This window comes from Passer montanus, unplaced genomic scaffold, assembly GCF_014805655.1.
Source record: "Passer montanus isolate IOZ18808 unplaced genomic scaffold, ASM1480565v1 scaffold21, whole genome shotgun sequence".
NCBI classification, from domain to species: domain Eukaryota; kingdom Metazoa; phylum Chordata; class Aves; order Passeriformes; family Passeridae; genus Passer; species Passer montanus.
In genome coordinates, this window is record NW_024366703.1 from 14,042,130 (window position 1) to 14,060,131 (window position 18,002).

The window sequence follows — 18,002 nt, forward strand, 5'->3', positions numbered from 1 at the left end:
GGAAAGATGGCTGCCAGCCCTGCTTTACCCTGATGTTCAGCACTTTTTAGGTTTTTAGGAGCCTCTGAATGACTTCAGATGGAAATTTTAAAGCACGTTTTTAAAGCACCTTAGAAAGCACATTTTTCAGAATATAATTTTTTTTTCTGTAGCCTCTCCTTTTTTATTTTTTTCCTTCCAATACTGGTTGCTTCTGCATATGATTCAGACTAAATTTTCGTTTTTCTCCTAAAGGGTTGAATCAAGATATTTAGGCCAGCAAAAAAGACCTGTCTTCCTTCCCTGCATTCCTTCCCTGCCACCCTGTCTTTGAGTCCATGTATTTCAGCACCATTTTACAAGAGTGCATAGAGTCAGATAAGCAGTGGAACAGATTTACAGGTCTCCTGTTTCCTTCTCCCTCACTCACAGACTGTTTCATTAAATCAGGTGCACACATAGCTTGAAATTAAAGGACTGTGTCACCACCAGAGAAAATGGACATAAATAAATCTACCTCTTCTTAATTTTTTTTGTTGGTTTTGTGAACCAGTTGTTCCAGGTGACATGAGAATGAAGATACTGGCAGCAGTGAAGCAGTCATGAGGTAAGAGTCCAAATGCTGCAGTGGGTTTTGCAAAAGCCAACTGATGGACTTTCTGTGCAGTGGAAACACATGGGGGCCACATCCATGAAAGGGGCCATCCATCTCAGGCCTGTGTTGTATACCAGGGGTTTAATCAGGCTTTAAAAATGCAGTAGAAAAGAGAGATGCAGTGAGGACTAGTCACCTTGATTTTTCTTTTCAAAGTAGTGCTAGTGAGTGCTAGTGAACACCCCTCCTTCGATGTCCTAGTGCACCACAGTGAGTCAGATTTATTAGAAACAAGGGGGGCTTGTTAGTTAACATAAGAATATTGAAAAAAACCCACTCTCCATTGATCTTCCAATAGGCATGGAGCCAGAATCGCTGCTCTCTGTGTAGATATGTAAGTCAGACACACACATCACTGCAGACCCTCAGCACAGCTCAGCTCTCCCCACTCCCTGCACTCAGCCACATTTGTGTGGCTGCCTCTGGTCCCCTTCAACACACAGCCATGCAGCCGAGCTGGCATAACCCCTGTGTCACAGCACACACGCTGCTGCCTGGCTGTCCCTGCTCCTGCAGGAGCGTGCCTCCGGCTGCCGGGATCGTGGAGCCTGCGGGAGCTGCGCCGCTCATGAACACTAGGTAGCTCCGTGGGATTTCCAAACTCCAGACAGATCTGTCGTAACTCTTTTGATAATAGGTTTGCCCTTTCAAGAATTAAATATTTGAAACTATGCAGGGCAACATCAGCGTGCTGGAGTCATACTTTTGTCCCACAGGGCAACACTGTGGGTGACTCCACGTATCTGGAGGTACATACAGATATGAGATAAGAGGAGCAGTAGAGCTGTTGGGTGCACGTGCTGATTTCCAGTGAGACTCATACGTGAGCTCTTCAAGATCTGCCCTCTTCATTCAGGCACCTCTATAAAAATAACTCACCAAATACAGTCAGTGCTTGCTGTGGAGTCTCCCGTGAAGGTAAATCCCACTGATCAGTCTCATCCTGAGGCAGCAGAAACAGCAATATCCCACTGCTGCTGCAGTGAGTGGTGCTTCACAAAGTGGGCACTTAGGCACATGCCTTCATTTGTCCTCTGGAAAGAGGAGTTGCTTGTAGCATTAAAAACATTCTGTGTAATAAAAGTTCTGTCTTCCACCACCATCAGCCTTGTTGTGATGTTTGCATTGTCCTTATGATGATCATTAGTGGGAGGCTGGGCAGGGATGTGAAGTGCACTTAGAACTGAGCATAATCTGGTCTGTTTACATCAGTGCTTGCACAGAAGAGTTCAAACAAGCAGGGCAGATGCTCCTTAGGAGCCTCATCTCTGTGCTAAGGCTCTGGTTTCCAGGAAGCAATTTCTCCCTCAAGAATTATTTAATCAGAGAAAAATCTTCCGGTACTTACTGACACAACTGCTGCTGTATAGAACTTGTATTACAAAGAAAGGAACCTCAACATGGAATGGCTCTGAAAGCTGAATGTTTTTCTGAAGCTACAGGAGAAAGGCTGTGGAAGATTGTACATGGCAGTGCCACCTGCTATGCAAAATAACTTTCAAAGGTCAAACCTTTGACACTTAATCAGGTACAAAAGGCATTTATTGTAGCAATTTTACCCACAAGGTATTATTCATTAAATGCATTTCTCATCTATTTCCTATGTTCAGAAAATGTGCTCTAGGCAGTCTGCAAGCTCTGCTATTGTAGGCCATTTCTGTGTGGCTGTGGAGAGAAATAAATTGGTACAATAAAAAAAAAAAGAAGAAAAGAGTAGTGTCTATACTCCACTTACAAGAAGGTGCATGTTAATTTGATTTGCTTCATGTGGATTTAATCAATGCAAATATAGATGGAGGAAGAGTGTCAGTGGGAGTAATGGGTCATTTTTATTCCTCTTTCATTGCTTGACCTGATGAATCAATCTACCCCGTTGCTAGGAAAATCAGAATCATGCTGACATGAGCATCTGTCCTATGTAGACAGGGGAGAGTTTATGTTGCAATCTAGCGCTTAAAATCCACAAACTTTCCACAAGTGGCTGATGCTTCACACAGCTCCTTACACGGGTGAAAACAATGGTGTGGCGGATAGAGCTGGGGTTCCCTCGGGTTTTTCTGTAGGGGCATTTGAGACCCCGAGGAAGGCGAGAAGCCCCGGCCCGAGGAGAAGGGCGGGGGGCGGAAGACATCTGCCGGCTGTCGGCGACCCCTTCCCACGAGTGTGGGCACCTGCGGGGGGGTGACACTCACAAGAGCCGGGCCGGGGAGCCCTGGGGACCGCGGGCAGGACAAGCGGAGCCCCGCGGGATGGAGCGCGGCACCGGCACCGCGGGAGCCCCGAGCATCCCCGGCGGCGAACACCCACCCGCACCGCCCGGGACGCTCTGGCCGGCCCCTATCCGCGCCCCTGCCCGTGCTCTCCCCTTTCCCGAGGCGGACAGTGGCCGTCCCTCCCTGCGGACCCTGCGCGGCGCCAGGTGCGGCGGGGCCGCTCCAGGACTACACGTCCCGGCGTGCCCGGCCCGGCGGGGCCGGCGCCTGCGCGGGGCTGAGGGGCCGCTCCGCGGTGCCACACCCCCGGGGAGGGAGGCAGGAGCGCCCGAGCCCTGAAACCACCGGGGGAGCCGGCGGGGCGGAGGATGGAGTAGCGGGGCGCGGCGGAGCCGGCAGTGCGGGGAGCGCCGCCTCCGCCCGGGGAGCGCGGGGGAGCGGGCGGGCAGGCGGGGATGATGCGCGGGGGGACAGCGCGCTAGGGGCAGGAGGCGGGTGGTCGCCCGGAGACTCCGCACCTCGGAGTGACGTCCTGCTGCAGTGCCGCTGCCTGCGCTGCCCGAGCTCGTCAATGGAGCTGGAAAACATCGTTGCCAACACCGTTTTGCTGAAAGCCAGGGAAGGTGAGAGAGCGGCGGGAGGGGAGAGGGGGCTGGAGCATCCTTGTCGCAGTCGCCCCTCCGCGGAGCGATGCCCGCGGGATGCGGGCGGGCACCGGTGGGGATGCGCGCCGGTCCCGCCGGCGGCGGCTGTCGGGGTGCCATGTGGCTGTGCCGGCTTTGGAGACGGCTTGTTTGAGACAGAGCCCCGGCGAAAAGGAAAATACCGCTGTTTTTCCCTGTGCGCGGGGGTTTGGGAAAGGAAGTGAATGAGATTGCCGAGATTACAATATTCACCCATCTCTTCCTTCCCCCTTCCCGCCTCCCCCCCTCAAATCTGGTCCCACAGATTGTGCTATTTCAGCGTCTATTGTTAAAGGTCAGCTGCAGATGCATTCATTCAAAAGGGCTTAGCAAATCTGCAAATAGCTTTCCGCGCCGTGTGGTGAGACCGGCAGGATCGTATCGCTTCCCCGTACAGTCATTGCCTTATTCGGCGTTATTAGGTGAGATCATGTTGCTGCAAACATGCCCATTGTTGAGAGCGTGTTTGTCCCCGGCCGGAGCCGGGCGGAGGGGCTGGGGGACAGCCCCCGCCCGCGGGGGTCTCCGAGCGGGGCTGTGCCCCGCGGAGCAGCGGGGATGCTCCGGGCGATGCCGGGGCCGCCGGCGCGGAGCCGCCGCTGCTCGGCGCCCTGCACGGACGCTGCGCTGCCGGCTCGGCGGGGCTCCCGGCAGCATCCCCGTCCCGAGCCCCGACAACCACCGGTGGATCGGGCTCCCGGGGTTCGCTTTCTCCCCGTGGGCAGCGGACGCGGTTTCCTCTCCCCGCGCGGGCGGAAATCCTCCCGCGGCTGCGGAGCGCTGGGCACGGCGGGGCTCGGGGCTCCCCGCGGAGCCCCGTCCGCCCGGGAGCATCCCTCCGGCTGGAGCGGGAGCGCCGCGCACGAGCAACACGTCCTGGGGCTGCGGCATCGCTGCCAAGGCGCGATCGCCTTCTGTCTGCTCCAGCCCATTTTTATGTTTGTGTCTATTTACTTGCTTGCTGCTTTAAATAAGGCATTTTTTCCAAGCCCTTGGTCAGTTTCTTCCCTGAAAGCACTTGCTGGACCCGGCGTTTTTAGGTGCGGTACAACCTGCAGCCTGTTCTGCGCGGAGCGCCGGAGCTGCCTGCGAGCGGGGCTGGGCACCGCTTGGGTGGGCTTCAGCTCCGGCCACTCTGGAGCTGTGGAACTACGAGAAAAAGCAGCGTTCATTTTGTAAGAGACATCATTCAAATAGTCCGCCCCTGGAGCGATCCTTTTGCTGGGAAAATAACTCAAATTGTAAAATAGTGTTTATATAACTCACAGGCTGTTGAACTTTTGAGGCTTAGCTAAAGAGTAAAGTCCTGAGATCCTCCCAAAAAAGCTCTACAAATAATAAGGGCAAAGGTGTTCAGCAGATCAGTGAATTACAACTTTTTGACTTCTGATGCAGATATTTTATTTTCTGTTTTAATTTTTAAAGTTGTTTAGGATGCAGTTGTTGCTACCAGTCATACAATGCCGGTTTATATTTCAGTAGACTTTGGGAATACTTTAAAGGACTGGTATTAATTACAGTTATTGTGTGTTGTTTACAGAGAGCTGATATTTTGCAAGTAATTTTAAATGTGCCGCTCAGTTTTATGGTCCTTTTCTGCCATTCTCAGGAAGATGGTTACAGTCGTGTTGCTTTATTGTGTTAGAGTTTCATTAAAGAAGCTGTTAGCTATAATCCAAATGGCAGAAATTTATCAAGATTTCCTCCAAACTACATTCCAAGTGTTCTTTAAACCACGTATGAACCTCCAACAACATTTTTGGAGGCCTGGTGCTAATTTATTTTAAAGCTTTTTTTTTTTTTGGAGGGAATATGAATTTTTTTTAAAGGAAGAACAAAGGCAAATGATGTACCTGATAACAGAGCCACAAGTATTATTGCTGTATGAGATAGGTTCCCACACTTTGATTATTGTTGCAAGCTGCTATGAGTAAAGTTGTTTTAAAATTTGCTCAAGTAATGTCGGCTGCTTTCATTGCAGATGAAGAAGACAGACAACATATGTAAGACCAAGAGTAAAAGCAAGTTAATGCATTGAAGATTATGGTATCTAAAAATAAGTTTGTTCCAGGTTCTGCAGACTCCATCAACATATTTAGCTGGGTGAATGTGTAGCCAAAGCCAAGTACATGCCTGTGTGTTTCCACTTGTGAAGTCAAAATCAAAAGCTGTATTGGCTCAAGCACATGCTGGTTGGTGCCTGCAATGTGGTCCTTGATGTTAGGAGAAGAAAAATGATGGAACCACTCTGCAAATGTTAGTAAAGGCCGAAGTTTTGTCAGAATTGCAAGGGGAACACAAACCTACTCTCAACAGCAAAGGGAATGTCCAGGAGGGGTTTAGGTAGAGCTGCAGTGGGAAATCCAGCAGTGAGGACATTTGAGGGAGTCAGAGGTAGGGCTGAGTGGCCACCACAAATGTTTTATAGCAAATATTGGTTTAAATTTTGCAACTCTTTTGCTCTGGCCTTGGTAGCTTTTTTTTTTTTTTTTTTTTTTTTTTTTCCCCTGTAGTCTCTTGTCTAAATTCCTTCACCCCTGATGTAAAGTAAGCTTTTTAGCTGAAATACCAGGGGGCAAGTTCTATAACTGCTACACAAATACTTGCACTTAAATCCTGATCATCACAATGAGAAGCACACCCAGAATTAACTGATGCCATGTGATACATGAGTAATCTTATTAGAGCAACAAAAAGAGTAAATGTGGTTCACATACAAAAATGCATCTCAGTGAATGATTTTGAGCAGAGAATAAATTTCAGGAAATTTTAATATTTTTGCAGAATATGAGGGTTTTGACACAAAATTACACATAAGTCACTTGTTATACTCAGAAGTCTGTCAGTTTGAACATGTAAGAATGGAGATTTACTGCATTTGAAAGTCCATTCATTATTTATTAGGAGTAAATTTATGCTTTTTCCTCAACTGTAATTTCTCATTTCTTGAATGCAAAGTCCCATTTCACAAATCGCTAATCCCTTTTCAGACAGAACAGAAAATACATCTGGTTTAATTATAGGAACCAAATAGGTATTTGGGAACTATCTAGAATTGCCTGGGGAGAAGAATAACCTAGGAAGGGAAGGCAAGAAAGATGAGAGTCATAAAAAGAAAATCAAAACAATAACAATTGCAGTCATTTTGGGTTGAGTAAGAACCCCAGATTATGAGGTGGTAAAACATTTATCTGGATCTTCATTGCATCATAGAATGGTTGGGTTGGAAGGGACCTTAAAGATCATCCAGTGCCACCCCTGCCATGGCAGGGACACCTTCACTGTCCCAGGCTGCTCCCAGCCCTGTCCAGCCTGGCCTTGGGCACTGCCAGGGATTGGGATCCACAGCTGCTCTGGGCACCCTGTGCCAGGGCCTGCCCACCCTCCCAGGGAACAATTCCTTCCCAATATCCCATCCAGCCCTGCCCTCTGGCAGTCTAAAGCCATTTCATGGCCTTTCTTCTCATCAGCCTTCGTGTTCTGAGTCTCAGCCTGGTGGGTGAGGCACAGAACCAGGCAGCCATGAGCACTGGAGATCCACCAGCTGCCAGCAGCCAGGCTGGGCAGGGAGGCCCAGGTCACCTTCCAAACGTGTGCTTGCTTGAGAGGCCATCACCAGAAACAAGGAGCCAGGAGAGACCAAGGACTGAGTCTCCCAAGGTCTCAGAGGAACTTCAACAATCCTAATCCAGAATTTCAGTTGCATCCACAAAGTCTAGAATCTGCCCTTGCCTGTCAAAAGCAATAGGCTGATAAAAGACCAGTCTTTCAAAGAGGATGATAATTAAACTACAGTGTTTGTGTGAAAAATAGACAATATGGTCTGAAAAGCATGACCAAGGCATGGTGATTACCTGAATGCTTTTCCTCATGAACTGTTCTTCCATAAGATCAGCCTTCCCTGATGTTTCCTGCTGCTTCTGTGGGCATCAGATTCCTCAGACAACACAAAACACATTTCAAAACAGAAATACAACTTGACTCTGAAATTGCACAATCCTTAAAAAATTTGTACAAACAGATAAATTCTCACCACTTTGAAGTTCTAATGGTAACTCTGATGTCTAATTTAGTCATTAGTTTTAAAGCAGCCACTTTGGAAGATGAACTGTGTTTTTTGTCAAACCTATTTAGAGTTTCTAAAGCGCAAAATTTACCACGTAAAAGGAAAAAAAAAATCTTCAACCACTGAAACACAATGCAAATGCTTTTTTCCCTTTTTAGGTAGGCTGGAATTCTAAAATAAGCTTATTTATGGCGCCCAAGCAGAGCCTCCTATTGGCCTAGACAGAAAGGGTGACCTTTTATATGCTCAGAGTTTTTTGATGTGTGCACACTGATGCCATATAACATGCAAAATGTTCATAAATTGCTGTATTTTTAGCTTGCTTTTTCAGGATGATCACAGGAGAGATTTGTGTGTGTCCGTACTGGCAGAAGACTAGCAATAAATCCTAAACATGAAACGTGGTTGCTTTCCAAGAACTTGGCTGTGGAGCAGTTGGAAAAAGGGCAGGAGAACAATGAAAAGCATATTTTGAAGGAAAGAAGGTGGCTGTAGTGGCAGCCAAAACTCTATGGAGAATATGGTTATTGCAACTTCATTAACCAGTGCACTGAAAGCAGAATCTAAGGTCCTGTCCTCCATCCCTTGAAGTAAACCCAAAATGCCTTGTAGGACAAACATTGTAAGCAGAGGAAGCTTCCATGTGGTGTCTTAGTTTAGTTTTCTTTTCAGAGTTCAAGAGAAGCTCACCACTTAGTAATAGCTTTCAAAAAAAAGTATTTCAAGAATGGAGTCAGCCATTGCTTCAGATGAAACAGGGTGCTTTCAAGCAGTAGTTTAAAAAAATAGTTTCCTGGAACCAGGTCTTTCTGGGGAAAAAAGAAAAAGTAACCAGAAGAGTCAAGACCATCTCATTATATTTTAATCAAGGAAATACAGAAAAGGATTTTTCAGGCCTTTCTGGAAAGAATGTGCAAGTCTGAATCACTTCAAAATTTCTTTTTAGAGAGGGCAAATATTTCTGTAACCACACGGGGCTTAGGGCAAATGTATGTACATGTAGAACTGGCTTGAAATAGGTTTCCTATGTTGTTTTTTTTAAACATTTTTGATAGCAGAGCTGATGCAGAGCAAGGTAGAGCTTTAGCTGTGCCCTTGGTGGACACTCAGGCGTTCTTCAGTCTGCAGGACTGGGGATGTGGCAATGCTGGAGAAATCAAGAGCTCTTCCATCCAAACATTTTCCCTGGAGAGAGGAGCATGCTCTTTCCTGTGTTGTTGTGTGGAAATGTTATGACCTGATTGCTATCAGTCTTGTTGGGTTTGTAGGCATTTAAAAAATATTTAGTAGTGAGCCAGGTTATTAACACAGAGAACCTATTATGCAGTAAAACTTTTAGTACAAATGTTAACTGTGGAGGTTTGAGTAGAACTACTTACATCTGCTCCATTAATCTCATGGGATTGCTTTCCTCAAGTGCAAAATAATAAATCTAAGAAGAGACTGCCTGTCTCTGTTATCAGGATGTTCTTTTTCTGAGAAGGTTTTAACTTAGTGTTGCTGAAATTATCCACTCAGAAAAGAATTTTCAGTACTTATACAAGACATTGACATAACTTTGTGACTCTTTTTTTTTGTATTAGTTAAGCATACTCTGAGAACTTAGTCAAAAACACCCAGAAGAGATGGTTTTAGTGATGCTTTGATGAGTCTTGCCAGAGCAGCAGCACATGGACCAAACCAGCCCACGTGTCTTTGTGATAAACAGCTGCAGAATATGGAAGTTCTGAACACAGTCATGCCCCAAGTAGAGCCCTACCTGTCCATGCCTTTGTCCCCAGTGAGTTGGGTTGGCATTTGCTGCCCCATTTTGAAGGAGAAAATGCTTAAAGAGGAATTCAGCAGCTCTGACTTTGCTGCTTTAGGCCCTGTGGGTATGTTACACCTGCTTGGTGGCTGATATTGCTTCCTTTTCCCTTTATACCTGTGGACAGCACAATGTGTTACTCCTGGAAAAAATCCACAACAAAGAGCCCACAATTGCATCCTGGCTGATGTCTTGGAAGATGAGCTCCCTTTCCAGGTACTGCTGTGCTAGCTGAGAGCTGCCAGTGATCTCTTCCCAGCTCAGAGGGTGAAGACCTGTGTGCTGAGGACTTTGATGTTTGCAGGAAGGGTCTGAAGCCCCAGCTGTGTAGTCAGACTTGCTGCAGATGTGTTCTGACCCCACAAACCTCAAAACTGGCTGCTGGGATGGGGCAGGTCCTCCTGCATGGGTAGAGACACCAGTTGTGGTTCTGTTGTTCAGCTGATTCTTCTCCCACACTGGTTTCCTGCCAGTGTTACTCCGTGGATGACTTCTGGTTTATATTGATCCAGGGAAAGGTACAATATCACATCAGAATCCATATTGCACTGAAAAACTATAAAAGCAGACTGTTTTATCAAAGCAGTTACTGTGCTTATGTAAAAATCCTACCAAACAAACACAGGACAGAAAATTGGGAGTTAGGGATCGAACTCATGCTCATCTGAGATCTTCCCCTGCATCTTTATTTTGAAAATATTCTGTGTGCTGTGTGAGTTTTCTGTGTGGCAGTGGGGAAGAAAATAATTGGTTACCCCCTGTTTTTACTGGCATGTAATCTAAACAATAACAAGATGATATAATCCTAATATTTCTTTAAGACCACAGGATGTGATATTAAATTAAAAGGCCAGGAAAATAAAGAACCCTGCAGTTTGATTACACTCAGCTGGATTATCTTTGTAATTATTTTCCTTGGAAGATTTAGAAATGAGTATGGCTTTGTGAAAAAGATTAAGTAGGGAAACCAAAATTAAAGTAAACAATCTAAAGAAAATATTGCAAAGATGATGGGTATTTTACTTAATTAAAAAAAAAATGCACCAAGTTGCCTGTTAAAAATGAAAGGATGGAACAAAACACAGGTGAGGAGGAAGATGGATGAGGCTGTTCCACTGACTCAGCTGCTTCTAGCTCATATAATGTCCTTTCAGATATAGTTAAAAAACTGTCAAAAGCAGTTATTCAGGGAAGAAGGGCAGGCTGAAAGGAGCAGAATTACACACAGGTACTCAAGCCTCAATTGAGACCTGGGAACAAATAATGCAAATAGTGAAGGTTGTCTGTGTTCCAGGATGAGAACAGTTATTCACAGAGAAGGTTTTGGTGGTACAGCCAAGGCTGAAAAATGTCTATATCCATCATTTCCAGCACCTAGGGATGTGTTTGCTATGCATGAGTAGTCCCATGGACTTCATGGGCTCTGCTTGCTGGCTGGAAATGCAGCTTGTTTGTGCTCAGGGATCAGCCAGCTCTCACTGCAGCAGAGCTGTTCCAGGCAGTAAAACCACATGGATAGAGCTAAGGGGAAACTACTGGAAGCCACTGGGAAAGGCTTCCTACGTCATCTTGTCCCTGGTCTGCCATGTACTTTTTAAGGTATGAAACATTTTGGTGTAAAAATGACTCCATTTATGGGTCTGTCTCTCTAGATTTTTTTTTTAATGAGCCCAAGAAATCTTGGTTATTTTTTTTCTCTTACTCCCATCTCCTTTACTCACGCAATCCCTTCTGTACAGTTTTCATTTTCCCAGGTACTTTCTGTTCCTCACCAGTTACAGTCTTGCCAAGTCGAGCAGGATTTGTTCTTTGCTTCCTCCAGCCTGTCAGCTTGGATGGCCCAGCTCAGCTTTTGTGCATTCAGCGTTGCGGTTCCCTCCTGGCGGTGGGTTCCTTGGCCAGGCAGGGAGGCTGAACCTGCTCCTCAGCCTGCCCCACCTCAAAACCAGCTTCTGTGGTGGGGACAGGCCCTGGGGAAGGGGCAGGACCCCCAGGGTATTCCATCAGGGTATTTCTGAGCAGTTTCTCCCACTGAGGGTGCTGGTGGAGCTCCCTGTTGTCCCCAGGATGCCGGAGAGGCGGTGAATAAGCTGGAGCAGCTATTTTTTGCCTTGGTTGAGTATTCTCTTGGGTCCCATTGAATGCATGATTTCACTATGAGCCTGGCTTTTCCTGGTAGGCTGAGGTTGTGTTGCAAGTTCTAGAAGTTACCGTATTTTTCATACAATACCTCTTTTGCTTCACTACTCAAAGGGCCAATCCTTACGTTGTGTGGGTGTGGAGAGGGATGACTTTTTAGGTGCTGTTTGCTGGTTCCCAGTGCTCCTGAACCCATCCCTTTTTCCTAGCATCATTCTCCCAGCGAATAAATTTGGATGATTTTATTTCCTCTCCCTATTGCAGTAGTCTAAACTTTTCTAGACCAAAATTCCCGTATTTTGTTCTTCCCACTTCTCTGTCTAGTTTATTTTCCTGGTCTTCTGTTTCTGACACCACCTTTGAATTTGAGAAGTCTTTGATGTACTGTTTAAAACACATTTAATTAGTTTGGATTAAATGTCAGTTTCCTGGCCACATGTAAGGCTTTATGTATTTACACACTCCCATTATCCTTGGTTGCTCTTTGGTGAGTGTTTAGTCTGTGTGACAAGGCTCCTGTCTAAAATTACTGAAACTGTTCTTTTTTTCCTCTCCATGCATGTGTTAGGAGAGACCTTCATGGCTCTATAGGAAGTCTTTATTTACAATGAAAGCTTTAGACTCTGCCTGCCTCGGAGTTCTCCCTCAGTTTTATCTTGTGTGTCCCAGGAAAGGGCCTGCCTGCCAGGAGAATGGAGAAATTCTGTAACATTACAGTGGTGTTCACTTAGCAGCATCTGCAGAAGGCACTGATGGAAGATCTCTCGCGGGGAGAAAAAAAGATTAAAAAAGGAGAGAAATGCAGCTGGAAGAAGAGGAGATTCAGAAACAAAGGGGAGATGTCAATGATGCCAAGTGAAAACAGCACCAGTGCATCCTCCGTGACACTTCCGTCAAAATATTCCTGCAGGCAGTGCAAGCGAACTGACACCTTTAACAAGCTGATGAGTTGGAAAGAATGGATGCCAGGCTAAATCATCATTTAGCCAAGGTTGCCAGAATCTCTGTGGAAGATATAGATATGTGTAGATACATAGTGTCATTCATACTGGTGTTGTTTAATTCTTGTCCTTAGCTTTCTGCTGATTTCATCTTCCTCTTCCCTCTTAGGTTGGGTCTTCTTTCTTCCTAGGGATGAAGGTTATATTGGTAATCTTTTTCAGCCAATGGCCTCTCTTCCATCTTCTTCAGTTTTGGTTGTTATAGATGTGGTTTCTTTATTTTGCCAGTGCTCTGGGTCTCTATGAAGGAGGAGAGGTTTTAGTGAAAAGAACTGAAAATCAGTAGGGTTGCTTTTTGTAGGGGTGATCTTGCTACTTGCACAGCAAACCTTTCTCCTGCAGAAATCATTGGAACCAGCTACTTTTCCTCTTTTGTTGCACAAAAATGCAACTGCTCACCATGCAGAGGAGATTTTACTTGGCTATCAGTTATGGAAAATTAAGGGAATCTAGACACTCATCCTTAATCTTACTATGAGAGGAAGGATAGTTGCCCAGTGCAACATTTGGAAGCTATGAAAAGGCTTACAAATACAGGAGTTTGGACTAATCTTTCTATCTCACTCCTTAGCAATTCCACATCTACATTCCATCTTTGCATCATGGTTTTGTGTTCTCTGAGGATGCCAAATTATAAATCATACGTTGAGTGAGAATTCCTCATGAAGCATGCATCTGGGAAAGTTTGTGTTCTGTTTATTTCAGCAGCAGCAGAGTTTTGGGAAGAGCTGTCCAGGTGATTTACACATGATGTAAGGTTCTCTCAGGGTTACCTTACACCTGTCCTGGAAGCTTTGTGTGTTTTGTGTGCATCTCCTTTCACTCTTTGCTGGGTGAGAGACAAGGAATGGTTCAGGAATGAAAAAAACCCACAAAACTTTAATGGTTCAGGAATGAAAAAAACCCACAAAACTTTAGCACTCTGGTTTGCAGAGCTGGTGACAGAACAGAAAAGCATTTGAAGGAACTCTCCTGCTTGTTACATGCTACTGATGGACGCATAATAGCAGCAGGTGCCTGTGGAAAGGTTGGGATGTCACAATCCCTCCTCAGGCTGATTTTTTTCAGCCTCCCATTCGAGGGCCTTACTGAGCAGAAGAGACCACATGCCACTGATGGACACAGAATACCAGCAGGTGCCTGTGGAAAAGTTGGGATGTCACAATCCCTCCCTCAGGCTGATTTTTTTCAGCCTCCCATTCGAGGGCCTTACTGAGCAGAAGAGACCCTGTGGGACTTAACAGAGAGATCTATCCTTTGTGAATTTGTTTAATCCATTTTTTTGGATCACATTTCTGCTTTTGGCCTGAGCAGCTTTCTGTGGTGATGAGTTCCATCATGTATGAAAAGCATGCAAGCTTCCCCACATGTGTCCTTCGTGAGGGACTTGGTCAATGTATGACTTATGTTTTGGCAGCCTCAGAAAGCAGTCATTGTGAAGACGTGGAAGTGTCTTGGAGGGGGAAGAAAGGGAATTATCCACAAATCAATCAAATATTTCTGGGGTTTTGCTGTGTTGGTTTGGTTTTTACTTTTTTTTTTTTAACATGTTGATTTCATTGCTTCTGTGATTTATATTAGACCATCCATGATTTTATAGCCTTTTATCATGTCCTCTAATAAACAGTGTATCTCCAGGCTGAAAGCTCCAAGTCTGTCATCTCTGTCCCTCTGCATCTTCTAATTCTGTGTCCTTTTTTTGAATAGGGTGACCAAAACTACCTGGCACTGGTGTGCACTGTGGGCAGTGGCACAGTGGTGCTGGCCACTTGCACTTTCTTCTTGTCACCATTTTAACTTGATGTTTGTTTGTGTTTTTTCCCCACTGCCACAAGTATTCATTACTAGGCCTATTGATGGTGACCTCAGAAATTTGTCTCCTGAGCTGCAATGTTTAATTTGGAGCCCATTGTTTGGTGGATATAGCAAGAGTTGTTTTCTTTCATGAGCAATATTGTGCTGACACAGAATATAGCCTTTTTTCCCTCCTAATTTTTAAGTGATTTAGTACTGAAAAATGCTCCTGCAACTCTTCGCAGGCTGTTTTTGTTACAACTGTCCTGAAGAAATTCATCTTGGCAGCAGGTGCCATCTTGTTATTTATCTCTTTTCCAGACACTTATAAATACACTGAATAGTCCAAATCCTGATGCAGATCTCTGTGGCACCCTGTGAGCAGCCCTGCTCCACTGTCAAATTCTTATCCCTGATTTTCCATCTTGTCAACTGTTACGGACTCACAGCAGGGTCCTCTCTCCAGAAACAGTTCAGTTTCTTAAGAACTGTTGGGGAAGGGCACTGCCAAGAAAATCACTGTTCAAAAGTGTCAAAATCCACCTGCCCAGGCAGCTGTGAGTGCAGACGACTTCTTCCAGAGGTGGGGAGGAAAAGGGAATGAGAAATGTAGGAATTTGCCAGCTGATGGCAGTGTTTGAAGGAGCCATTCCTGAGACAACTGAAGATTGGCAAAGAAATGAGGGTTGCACCAAGGGCTGAGGGACAAGGTCCCAGGTGAGCACTCTTAAAATGGGCACTGTGAAATGTACCCATCAAATCTCTGAGGCTGTTGTAAGGTCAGGGGTCTCCCCTAATGCCCCAGAGGAGTGTGATACCTTCCAGTGGGCCACTAGGTACAGAACACTGAAAAATGAAACCCCATCCCCAAACCCTGCCAATCATGGTACAAAAAAAAAAAAAAAAGAAAAAAAATAGAAAGGTGTTTTCAGGTAATTAATCTTTAGGACCTGTACACTAAATACTTGCCTCTGTCCATGCATGCATGCACAGGATCAACCTCTTCCATCAGACAGCCTAATCCAAAATCTCTAGCAGGTCTCAGGACATTTGTTATTCTGGCTCATGCAGACCTCCAGCTGCAGAATGTTTATTTGGCTGTGAAAAGTCTATGAAGTAACAATCTTTGATGGATTCAGCATATTGTTTTCTCTTCCTTTTTTGGGAGGCTGTTTGCCTCCAGCTCTCCTGGGGAACACATCTCTCTTTTCTGTGTATCATAAATACCAGAGGCCACGGAGGGCTGTGGAGGTGGCACAGGTAGGAGCCTGCACTGCACAGAGCTTGCCTAAAAGTAACGCTGTAATCAGACTGCACAACAAGTTAATGTTTAACCTTGCCAGCATTTCAGGCTGCTAATAATTTATCCTTGCTTATTAGCAGCTTACGGCTTGAATAATACCACGACACTGGGATTGTTCGTGCAGGCAAGTGAAGGAAGTAAACTCTGGCTCGAAAGCAGATAGGGAAATTTATTATTTATTGAGTGACCTCTCCAAGACCTTCGTGTGGTGGTTGATGTAAGAAAACTGGTAATTGCATAGAGTGAAATAAGTAGAAGGCAGCTTTTAAAAACTTGTATGTGTGCTGTGTAAATGATGCTTCCAAGATGAAGCTCAAGTCTATATGTTGCAAATCTTTTTCAAAGGGATGGTTGGAATATATTTTAAAGCAAACGTTTACCAGCTGTGTGAAGGCATGAAGCTCGCTTAGAAGCCCAGAAATATTTTACAAGGTGAGGACAGAGCATGCTTTTGTTCAGAGTCCCTGGCCTAAATTTTAAAAAATACTTAGGGATAAAAAAAAAAAAATAAAAATTCAGCTTTTAGGTACAATGAGTGGAGAAGAAATTAAAAGAGGGAATTAACTACTGGATATTAAACTCGGTTAAAATGTGCATTCTGTGCAGGGAAGAGGTAAATGTGAGAGGTCTGGCATGTTTCTAGGGCCAGATACCAGAGAGGGCAGGCGGCAAAGCTTTGACCTCTGCCCTTTGTTCATCTCTGTGCTCGCCGTTATCGCTCAGATCCTGGGATGCAGCATCACACCTTAAAGGGGGAATGTAGAAATGCTGCCTGTGTGAACCTGCCAATGCAGGTGCCAGCTGAAGATGCCATTTTATGAACACTGAAGCAGGTAATAAGTTTCAGATGTGAATAGTCCCATAAGGTGAACAATTTGTTGACAGAGGCAATTTGAGCACTTGTCATCAGTGAAATTCTTCACATTCCTGGCTCTTGCCTTCTTGTATAAAAAAAATCGCATTTTGTGTAAGTAGTTAGAGGGTCTGATGCCTAATTCCAGCAGATAATTGTGGGAAGACTGTTTTTTAAGAAGGTTTTGCTTGTTTCATTAAAAAGGTGATGAGATTTGCAGGTGCTTTGGTAACATAGATATGCACTATTTCTGTTATCTTTTCATCTGGACTGATTGCAAATCACAATGACTGTGCTTAAAAATCACAAACAAGTGATGTATTAACTCCTCTAATACCTCATTAGAGATGGAGTTTCATTTGATCTTAGTAGATTATGTTCAGCTGGAGGATGAAGCTAAGTTTTAGGACTGCAAAGTTTTGCCCAGGAGTGAATTTTTCTTTTTATAAATCTTACTGTTTTCCTCTAGGGAGGGGGAAGAGGGAGAGAACTAGCTTGACAGGAATCAGTTGTTTTGATTTAAGATAATGTGAGGAAATGGTATCTTCCAATAAATACAGATTTTATTAAAGTTGAATACTGTGACAAATAGTTTAGACTTAGAACGTCAGATTTGGTATGTAAGCAGAGCAACTCCACTGAGATTTGAGTGCATTGCTAAGATTAATGAAATATACTTTGTAAAGAAGGGCAATGATTCACTGAGTAAAAATAGGCAGCATCTTAAAGACCTTGTAAACACAGCTATTAATTTTACAACTAGAATCTTACACTCTTTGTCTTAGTCTGAGAATAATGCCACTGCATTCCCTGACACTACTCAGTGGGTACAAATTCAGCTCTTAAATAGATTTTTGAATAGATTCTGACAGTGGCCACAGTTGCATTTTTGTTTGCGTGCTGTGTCCATGCTTTGGAGCAGCTTCATGATACTTCAGCTGTATAAAATATTAATCTCTTCCCTCTTAAGCCATCACCCACACCACAAATCCTGCTTGATACACTTGCTGCAGACAGTAATGACAATACAAAAGGAGCCACAACTGACGTGTGCCTACTTTTCTACCTACCTATTTCAGGATTTAGCAGCCTAGAAAGTACTCCTTGGTGTGAGGCACTTAATCCCCTCCATTTCTGATTGTGTTTAAAGCTTATTTTTAATGCCATAGTTCACGTTTGATTTGAGGGAAAGAGAATCTCTTCCTCCTTCTCTTTCTCAGGTCTTGTAATTTTTATGCATTCTTTTCAGTATGAGAGAGAAGCTTTCTTTAGCTTGACACACCTTTGTGTTGATCTTTCCAACAGCTCCTGTCTTATGCTATTGTCTTGATCTTCTACATGAGGTGTATATTTGTTTCCTTTCAAAAGAAGGAAGCCTCAAAATTTGGGCAGGAGGCAAAGGCCCAATCCAAGCTAAATGATATTATTTCTTTTTTAATGGAACATGGCAAAGTCACCATCATTTTCCATTGAACCCACTGGCCATGAGTGTATTTTTTTTTTCTTCTA

At 44.7% G+C, this 18,002-nt stretch overlaps 1 protein-coding gene across 1 annotated transcript in view; it reads left to right on the plus strand.

Annotated features, from left to right (window-relative positions):
• The first annotated feature begins 3,195 nt into the window (after nucleotides 1-3,195).
• GRK5 (G protein-coupled receptor kinase 5) overlaps nucleotides 3,196-18,002 on the plus strand; it is a 156,675-nt gene continuing 141,868 nt past the window's right edge. Inside the window, exon 1 of the mRNA XM_039709375.1 lies at nucleotides 3,196-3,470. Within this exon, the coding sequence (XP_039565309.1) occupies nucleotides 3,419-3,470 (52 nt within the window). The 5' untranslated portion in view covers nucleotides 3,196-3,418. The remainder of the gene's footprint in view (nucleotides 3,471-18,002) is intronic.